The sequence below is a fragment of the Austrofundulus limnaeus genome, unplaced genomic scaffold (assembly GCF_001266775.1).
Source record: "Austrofundulus limnaeus strain Quisiro unplaced genomic scaffold, Austrofundulus_limnaeus-1.0 Scaffold23, whole genome shotgun sequence".
NCBI lineage: Eukaryota > Metazoa > Chordata > Actinopteri > Cyprinodontiformes > Rivulidae > Austrofundulus > Austrofundulus limnaeus.
The window spans coordinates 3,217,034-3,227,571 of NW_013952425.1; the positions used below are offsets into that span (position 1 = coordinate 3,217,034).

The 10,538-nt window shown below is 40.1% G+C and overlaps 1 protein-coding gene across 1 annotated transcript in view; it reads left to right on the top strand.

Moving 5' to 3' along the window:
- Positions 1 to 305: 305 nt before the first annotated feature.
- Positions 306 to 10,538, top strand: part of LOC106514879 (nuclear factor 1 B-type) — a gene marked incomplete at its 5' end in the record, with an annotated part of 32,766 nt that continues 22,533 nt past the window's right edge. Inside the window, 4 exon segments of the mRNA XM_014004404.1 lie at positions 306 to 362; positions 2,510 to 2,578; positions 6,990 to 7,110; positions 7,656 to 7,777. Of these exon segments, the coding sequence (XP_013859858.1) occupies positions 306 to 362; positions 2,510 to 2,578; positions 6,990 to 7,110; positions 7,656 to 7,777 (369 nt within the window).

Here is a 10,538-nt window from a genome sequence, read left to right on the forward strand (position 1 = left end):
TTTAACAGGTCTGCCGGTGAAACCTTTTAGGTTATTCTGTGTCAGACACGGAGCTTTCTCCTCRGTTTGCTCTGCCATTAATGATAACACTGTTCAAACAAAGCTGTCTTGTTTAATCTCCTCTGGGTGCACTCTTGCTCCACTGGGCCAGCAGATAAGAAAAAAAAAACTTAATTCATTTAAGTTTAACAGGTGAACCTAAACTTGTTTCACTCTTTATTTTACGGATTACATCAATGCTTTTAGTACATATGTGTTCTACAACCATTAACCCCCCTCCTCTCCCTGTCTTTCTGTGTTCACAGACTCGCAGCAGTCAGGAAGTCCAAGTAACAATGAGCCAGGCAAAACCCCTCTTCCAGGTATGTAGAGCAGCAGTCATCCTCCCTCCTTCCTCCTGTCATCGCCACATTGTTCCCCTCCAGCGCCGCCGCTCACGCACACCTCGTCCAAACGGAGCCGCCGTCAGCCGAAGCAGCAAAGCCTTTTTTAAATTTATTTCTTTGCAGYCGCAGCCCCTACGAGCACAGACATGAGCCGCTGTCAGGTTCAGTAGAAAAGGTGCAGCTGAATCTTTTAGCGTCCGTGATTACGACGACTGCGACTCTCCTCCCCTGGACCGACCGGCGCTCTTGTCGTCGCAGCGCTGGAATGCGAAGGAGTTCTAGAAAGCGTAATTAGCTTTCTACCTCCAGAGCAGGTTCCGCCGACGGGCTCTGCCAAGGAAAACACGCGAGCGAGCCAGTGACTCAGGCTCCGGGAGGCCCTCGGTCCGTGGCACGGTGCCTTGGCTCGCGCGAGGCGTTGAGCGCTTCGCAGGTGCCAGCGGAGACGCTCCTCCGTCTTTCTGGCACGCTCCGGGCACCCTCGGGTCGGGAATCAAAACAGAGCCGCGGTCAATTGGGTGTCAGGAACTCGTCTGGCTGTTTCACCCGACTGACAGCCGGGGATTAGTGTCGTGGAGTCTCTGAAGGTCAGACAGGTGTCAACAAATGCCTCGGCTCAGCAACAATTAAATCAGGACCAACAATTAATTTAACAAAGGAACCTTTTCTTTATTCTAAAAGTAAATAAGTCTCGATTCTGAGACCTGCTGATTCCAACTTTAGCTAATTCTGAAATAACTAATTATTAACACCGGTGCTTTTTTATTGTTTCAAAAATGACCGCAGGTTAAAGTGGATATGTTTTTCTCCCTCTCACCGGCAGCCTAAAACTAAACCGTTAGTGTTTTAAATCTTTAATCACAACTAAAATCCCTCAGAATAATTTCCTTGTTTCTCTCTTAGTATATTTTAACAACAGTAAAAAAAATAAATAAACTTTATTGATTTATGTCATGATCATATAAAGATGATAAAATTTTTATTTGAGAAGCATCCTAAAAAATAAAAAATAAAATTACCAGTTAACATAAAACATAACTGATGATTAAGGAAAAAGAAAACAAAGAAATAAAACATATTTCGCTCAGTTTTAACCAGACATAATTTTAGACTCAGAGAAGTTGCAATTTCTGTGAGAATGCATTTTGAAATGCTGCAGAATCTAAGTTTTAAAGCTAAAAAACCCAATGCACCAGCTGACAGCTAGCTAGAGGCTAAAATTAGCAGATGGTTAGTTAAAAGTAATATAAGATTAGATAAAAGCTAAATGTGGCAGAATTGAAGTTGAAATTTTAAAAAGGGCTAGCTAAAAAGTAACGTTAGAAAACAACTAGCTAAAATCAGCAAAAGACTCTATAAGCTATCAAAATGCTGTCTAAAATAGCATAAGACTAGCTAAAAGCTAAAAGTAACAAGCTCAAAGGTAAAACTGGAAAAAAAGACTAATTGAAAATAAAATTAGCAAAACAGCCACTTAAATTTAACAAAGGGTTACCTTAAAGCTTATATTAGCTGACTAGTAGCTAAATTTAGCTATATAGGCTAGATTTTGGGTAAGAGTAACAGAATTGTAGCTCAAATTTAAAAATAGCAAAAGTCTAACTAAATGCTAGAATTAGCAAATGAGTAGCTAAAAGTAGCAGAAATCTTACAGAGTGCAGCATTAAATTAGCTAAAAATATAAAATAAAATAGTAGCTAGAGCCTAGCTAAATGTAGCAGAATCCTGTCATAAAGCTAAAAGCAACATAAGGAAAAAAATCAAGCAGGTGTGCTGTTTTTAAGCAACCGAAGAGACCTCGGTGTATTTCTGCTGTAAAAATATTTGTGAAATAAAAGAAGTTCAATATTTTTAAAAGCAGAAAAGTTACTGAAACACCCACCTCCCGAGCTGAACAGTTTCACAGCTAACAGCTAAAAACAAGCTGAAAAAAAAACTAAAAATAATACAGAAAAATACAAATAATAGTGTGAAGCTGCACCAGCATCCAGACTACAACATGTGATACCTGTGAAAGTTATTGTTTATTAAAAGAAACTTTATTTGAGCTTCAGCTCCGTTCTGATGTTTACCAGCTGAGCACAGCTGCAGTGATGTAACAACATGTCTGTCGTCTCCTGCAGTTTATCTGGAGGACAGTTTCATCAAATCAGGAGTCTTCAGTGTTGCAGAGCTGGTGCGAGTGTCCAGAAGTAAGTATATGCTTGCTTGTTTTTTTTGGTTTTCTTTTGAACACAACACCCTGCGTATCTATTTTTGTTTAGATCTCGGCGCTCGTGTAGCTTGGCGTTAAACGTAACAGGTGTGTGGAAGTGAAGCTGTCAGCCTGCATAAACCCTCTCCGCCGTCATTAATCAGGTTTAATCACGGAGCTTAAAACCACCTGCGTGTTTCTGTTTTTCCTCGTAAACTTAAAAACTGATCAGGATTTTAAAAAAAAAACTAAACAAGAAAACAAAAGCGTCTTTATCCTGAACTGTCACTTTAAACTGTTTTTCTTCATAATCTCTGTTCCAACTGAAATCCCACCACACAGCTGTGGTGTGGTGAATCCAGTTCAGCCAGTCTTTTTTTTTTTTTTGATGAGTTGACTCTGGAGCGCGCAGCTGTCTGCGCTCATCTGCACAGACACGTCCTTCTCTCGCCGCCAAGCTGTTGACGGTTGTTCTCTGAGACTCCTCTGTTACCTGAGGGCACGACCAGGCACCGTTTACCTGCCTCTGAGCCCGGGCTGCAACTGTAGCGAACATGCCTGAGGAGCACAAAGACTCCAGTCAACACACACACACACAGACACACATACACACACACACACACACAGACACACACACACACGTCGACTGCTCGTGTTTAAAAAGAAACGTGCCAATGCCGGCTGCCACATCCAACTCCACGGCGTTTAAATCCCAAGTGTTTGCAGATTCTGTCAGGAATGTTGGTGGTTTTCTGCTCAATCTGAAACCACAACGACCGTTGGATTAGATTAGGAGTTACAGTGAATAAATCTCATCTATTAGATTCCAAAATAGATTTACGAACCTGCACATCACTTTGGTCAAATTTATTTTTAATCATGTAGAAATAAAAGGAAGAGTTCCCGTTTATGAGCAGCTATAACCTGCCGAGACCGATTTTATTCTTCGAGCTACAATCATCACAGCATTTTGCGTTTTCCTGGTTTAACTCTGAATTCGAGTGTTTATTTGTTATAAAATGCTGACAGTGAAAACAAATAACGTCATCCAGATTATTAGACAGTAATTCTTATGAATAAAACACAAAGAAGAAAGAAATTACAGGATCTGTACTTCTTCTTTTTGTTGTTGGTTTTTTTTTTGTGCACTTCTACACAAAAAGCCCACTGCTGTTATTGTGTTTACTGACCAAACAAAACAAAACAAAAAAGTTTCTACCAGTGTTGTATAAAGTACCACAAAGTAATACTTGAGTAAAAGTACAAGTATCTTACCAAAAAACTACTTTGGTAAAAGTTAAAGTCTCCTTTAGGAATATTACTTGAGTAAAAGTCTTAAAGGATCTGATGTTTTTTGTACTTAAAAGTAAAAGTATTGATTTAAAATGAGCAGTTAGATTTTACATAATGACATTTATTAGGAGGTGACCTCCTCAAAACAATGCAGAAATGACTGTTGTATTAAAATAATTTATGTTAAATTTAGGATGCACTAGTCCAGCTACTTCAGTTTATATAAATATATCAAGGCTGCACAAAACTTTTCCCAAAATGAAAATCTATCTGAGGGCTGCGGCCAAATGTAATAATATAATTCATGAAATACAAATACTTCTTAAGTACAGTCCTTTAATTTTAATGATTATGTCCTGCTGGAGTGTGACATCATTTGTTTGTGTACAAACTAATATGCTATCAGAGTTTTATATATTTATACTTCTCATTCAACCACAATTAAATTCACTTTATAGGAGGCACAGTTTATATGGATAGTTTTTATTTTTTTTACAAAAACAAGCTGAAATGAAAACAAGCAAAAATGAAATAAAAGTAACGACTTTCTATTTATTGACATTTTTAAAAATGTAAGGAGTAGAAAGTACAGATAATTTTGTGAAAATGTAAGAAGTAGAAGTAAAAAGTAGGCTGAAAAATAATTACTCAGGTACAGTACAGATACCCAAGAATTCTACTTAAGTACAGTAACAAAGTATTTGTACTTAGTTACTTTACAACTCTGGTTTCTACTAAAGAAATAAAACCTGTCCAATTCCCTCGAATCTAAGAAGAAAAAAGTTTTTTTTATTTCTCACTTAGCAAATGTTTCTCCTCGTCTCATAACTGTAATTAATTTGATATTTTGTCAACCGAACAAACAAAAAACAATCACTTTTATGCATTATTTTAAACCATTTTCACTATTTTTTATACTAAGCATCTTTTTAAACTAGACTAAGACAAGCCTTGAGCATTTATTTAATTAGAAAAACTGCCAATAATTTGAATTTTTATGCGTTTATTTTAACACGCATGGGCAGACACACAATACATGGTTAAATATAGAGAAAACTGAGAGGTGTTTTTATTTGTCCACAACGTGAAGTTGAACTGAGGCAGAATCGTGGATCAAATAGTCTTTTTATTTGGCTCTGAAAGCGCTCAGAGACCGATGATCCCTTCGAAGATTGTGTGTTGTTTTGTTTTGTTTGTGAGTTTAATTTGCCTTTTTGACCAGATGGCCTCTGAGCCACCGTCCCTGCTCTCCGGTGCCAGAGGCTCGTCTCACCGAAGCCGTAGGAGGAATTTTAAAAAGGTCACCGGACACACACAGGAGTTGTCACTCACTCAGCCGCTCGCTCCCTGGGAAGATATCTAAGCCGCCGCTCGTCCGTCATCGCGCTCCTCCTGGCCCGGCTTTCCGAGCTGCTCAGACCTTCTTTGAAGTCCATCAAAGGGAGCTGCGGAGTTCAAGGCCGGATCGCGGTCCGGCATTTGGCCTCATTAATGCAGCGAGGGGGGCCTCGGCTGCAAGCGTAGAAACAAAAATATTTGTCGAACAGCGCAAATATACAACTGAACGTTGTATTTTTTTCTAGAAAAAGCACCAAAACGAACGGCGTGTTGTTCTGAATTAATGAGTAAGAGTGACCGAGTGGCATCTCAAGCTCTCTGCCAGCGACCACAGAGAGATAGTTGTGGAGAATCCTAAACCATAAACTGAGAAATAAAACAATGCTCTTGCCTTCAGCGCTTGCATTCCTCCACAGTGGGCTGGGTGTGGGCAGCAGCGGGTGGGAGCCTCTGCCAAGGCTGCAGCGGGCTGCCAGGGCGAAGGCTGGGCGGGCGGACCGTGCCGGCGGTCAACCTCAGACCACAACAGACGGCGCCACACGCTCCCGTCTCCTCAGCCACTCCAAACCCACCGACCGACCACTCGAGCTGCAGGCCACACACTGACGAGGCCAATATGGGTGGCGACCCCCCCTTTTGTTCTGTAAACACAGGCTTGAAACAATATCCCTCACCTCAACCGCAGTGAGGAAAATAACACCGCTCGCCTCCGTAATCATTATCTGAGGAAGCTGCAAAGTGTTTTTTAAATCTCACGAGCTCCAACAAACCAATAATACAACTAATATTGATTTGACATAAAATGAAAAACATTGAGGAGTTCCCTGATCATCCTCTTCATCAGATTGTGTCTTCAGATGGAGGCTTCTTSAATTTCGTTGTAATACAAACACACAGCCATCAGCATCTACAATAGCTCATCTAATTTCCCTCTGCCATCAATAAACAGGGTTCCCACGGGTCCTTGAAATCTTTGAAAGTTTGTGAATTTTAAAAAAATTATTTCAAGGCCCTGGAAAGTTTGTGAAAACAGCCAAAAATTACATTTGTCCTTGAAAGTCCTTGAATGATTTTAGGGATTGAATTTCTCTATTCACGCGACTGATTTTTATCATCTGTAAAAATAAAAATAATAAAAATAAAAAAACTTACATTTGTTGCGGTGGGTAACTCAGGATTACAGTAAACTGATGTGGCTTTCAACAAATAACGTGAGCCATGTCATAGTTTTAGCCAGTCAGAGCRGAGCAGGGCGGGTCATTCTTTCTGAGCCCAGGTGAAAGCATCACAGCTCCTGTCCTCACCAAGGGTCTGGACATGTTCACATCCCCTCCTCCCAAACTGAGCTGCTGAACCTCCCAGGACATAATTACATGTTCATGTGTTGTAGATATGAATGTAGGGTAAACATTTAATCCACTTTGTTTCATTGATTCCGACTCAATAACTTCTATGTTCAGTTTTTCATTGAATTTACATGATAAACCTGTTTATTGGTAACATTCGRTGGTAGCAGTAGGTAATTGCTGTCGCTCTTGGTTCTTGAATTTGAGGAAGTTGGTACTGGAAAGTCCTTGAAACGTGCTTGAATTTGATGTTGACCAAGGTGTGGGAACCCTGAATAAAGTATTTTTGAATTAAATTGAAGTGAGTGAAATAATGGTGCTAAGTCGGCTCAGAAGTACCTAAAAGCTGCTTCAGTTGTTCCGCAGCGTCTTCATATACACTGTAAACCTGACAGCTGTGTGACTTTGAGCTGCTTCTTGTGTCCTCTGCAGTGCCCATCACCCACGGCGCAGCGGTACCCTTCTCCATGGCCGACATGCCGGGCCAGCCCTACTACCACGACCTGAACTCCAGCGTGGGACTTCACCGCTCCCTGTCCTCCCCTCCCGGCAGGTCGGTGGAAGTCACCGCAAAGGAAATACATTTTGGGGATATTAGAATAATCGTTTTGTAGTTTAATTTAAATCACGAGTCCTTAAAGTAAGTTAGTGGGGTTTTTTGGGGGGGGGCTTTAATAAAAAGGATCGCCCAAATTTAGCGCTCAGTGTGTGATGTGGTCGACTCTTGTCTACCACCACACCAAACTGTAGCTCAACAGCTATAAAACTAAACCAGTTGTTGCCATTTTTGCATTGGTWAAGTGTAATTTGTTGTGTTCCAAAAACTATTTTTTCCAAGATCTTACATAATCTGTGAGCCATAAGAGAGAATATGATGTTTGAACTCCCAGCTGCTACAGTTATTAGAGGGATTTTTGTGTTTATTTTTTACTCTTTTAAGTCTTTCCTTTACTGTTGCTTCTAACAATCTGCTTCTCGTCTGGTAAACGGGTGTGTTTTCCAAAAATGTCAGACTTATGTTTTAGCTAATAACATAATTCCAGGTTTTAACCATAATGACCGATTGTGTTGAGTCGTTAACTGCTTCTATCGCTGCAGCAAAAGGCCCAAAACGGTCAGCCTGGACGAGAACATGGACACCAGCCCGACTGGACCGGACTTCTACTCGTCGCCCAGCTCACCGGCGAGCAGTCGGGCAAACTGGCACGACAGAGACGGAGGTGAATTTCCTGTTGTTCTTTTGACTTTATTCCATCTTTATCACCAAGTTTGCTAAAAAAAAATCAAAATTTTTGTGGGGCCATATCTCTGGAACCACTGGTCTGTTTAACCTCAATTTTTAAATACTCTACTGTGGGATCACAAGTGACAAATATGTCAGTTTTCATAATAATCTGAGATGGTTGGGTTAAAACCATTGGGTGATTTGGCCTTTGATATATTTTATCTTAAAACAAAAAACTGTTTTGCCAAACAATGGAGCCGAACATTAAATGGTTAAACTTAGGCTTGTTGCATTGTTGCWTTAGTTTAAAATTTTAACATTTTAGATAATCGTCATAATAAACAAACACCAAAAATACCCTTAAATAAGAAAGTTTATCACTTAAACCTTATTTGGACCTTTTAGAGCTTTAGGGATGAAATTGTCAAATGCATGAAAAAGTTAATAGTTTGARTTTGTTGAAGCTTTTCTACTGGATTTATTCTTTCAAAATAAAGCTTAGAGCAGCAAAGCTTAGAGGATCAGATAATAAAATGTAGGGGAAACTTGCCTTTCTTGATGCAAACWCTTGAGATGACGCGAGCTTCTCCCCGGACAGCTTGAACGTCTCATTACGCCGCCCTCCTGCGCAGAGTCCAACTCTTTTAATTAAGGCCTTCCTGTCCCACGTGTCCCGACCGTCTTCCTCGTCCCTCTCTGCTCGCGTCTGTCTTCGCCCCGCAGCGCAGAGGCGGTAGGAACCGTCTCGTTCCAACTGAGACGAACGCAATCGCAGGAAATCCAAACCCTTATTTTCCTCAGCAGGACGCATGCAGCGGTTTCAGTTGCAGTTTGAACTTAAAGCACTTCTTTTTTTTATTATTATTTTTATTTTATATTATCAGTAGAGAGGCTATACGAGAAAACGACACACAGTTTTTTTTTTGTTTTTTTTTGCACAAGGCCTGAGAGGATCGCTCTGTGTAAACTTAGACACTCGGGGTGAGGAGAGAGGGAATGAAGTGGGTAGGAAACTCTCCAAAGACGGCCATTATTCTGTCAAGAGAGAATAAATGAGAAGTGGGTTGAGATTAAACCCATATGAGGCCTCCGAAGTGCCAAGCAGTAGTGGAGAAAAAAAAACCGTTAGCTTCGGTTCTTTAGAAGCATTTTAATAAACATGTGCTCATATTTACTCCCCCATCTGTCGCTAACTACAGCTAACCCTTTTGTTCAATTATTCAAAGACTTACAGTATCGTCTGTTAATTGATTGTCTTGATAAAAACTTTTGGAAGTAAACATTTTCCTTTCTGTCGGACAAAAACAAACATGTTGGGAGTTTGTCCTTATTCCAGATCCAGACTGGGAAACCCCCCGAAATTCCCAACACCTCTCCCCTTTGGAGATAAGTGACTTTTTTTCCTGCTTCTTGCCCAATTCTGGAGAGGAAGTTTAACAGTTTAAAAAAGCCTCCACATTAGCTGTTTTGGAGGGAAARGAGCAGCGATGCCTTCAGTTTGTTTTTCTAATCCTAAATGGCACGAGGGGAAATAAAAAAATGCACACCAACAATTTTACAGTTTTTATTGGTTGGCCATCGCCCCCCCACTTGGTCGCCGTCCTTCACGACGCCCCTGGAAAAAGAGACGTAACGCCGTGAAACGTACYGACTAAAGGAGTCTTCACCCGACAAGCAAAGCAGAAGACACAGGCCGCTGCCTCTCGCATCTATTTGTTATCACGCTTCCTTTAAACTCTGAGGAAAATTGAAAACCACGCGGCCGTGACGGCAGAGCGTCGCTCATGAAAGTGTAGAGTAATGAGCAGCTCGTAAGTCGACTTCGCAACACGTACTTCCAGTCGTTAGCCCCCCCACCACCACCACCACCACCACTACACGAGTTTCCTAAATACATGTCATGTCTTCAGCAGAGCCTTACCGGATTGAGATATTCTGTTTAAGATTACGTAAAGGTCCTGAAATCCTTTAATCCTGTGGGAGCTGTGAGTCGGTTCAGAGCGACGTTGCTGTGCTCAGATACCTCGATGTGTTTGGACTTCATCACGGAAAGTTCTGTGATTCTGGAGTTCTTGTGGGATTTTGACTCAAATTTCCCCCAAAAAGTCACTTTAATTCGTGATAAACAGAGGCAGCAGTAGAAGCTTTTAGGGAAGAGCACAATGCAATTTCATAAACCATTTATTAAAGCTCTTTGAACCACCAAAACCTTTATTTTTCACCTCTTTATTTAGTCATTTTTAGACATTAAAAGGCTCTTAAATTTATGTTTTAACCTCTTTGAACCACCAAAACCTTTATTTTTCACCTCTTTATTTAGTCATTTTTAGACATTAAAAAGCTCTTAAATTTATGTTTTAACCTCTTGAGCCCCAAAACTTTTTTTTTCCATTTTCTATTTCCTTTAACTTTGTTTAACTTCAGATCTGTCAGTTGAACCTGGACATGTTTGGTATCAATAGAAACCTAAGAGTCTTGACTAAAAGCTCATGGAAACTGTTTTTACATTCACTAAACACAGTTCAAACATCAAGCGGTTGAATCAGAAAGTAATCAAACTGTACAAAATTGCGTCATTGCAAATCCATAAATACATTCAAGCAAATCTATAAAGGAAAAAAAATTGACATTATTTTTAAAGCAAATCAAAGCAGATACCAAAACAGGTTGTAAAATGTGTTGAAAGGTTTTTTTCACTTGATTTTGAGTGAATATGATCCAACTATGGTCAAATATAATTTCTCATTATTTTATAT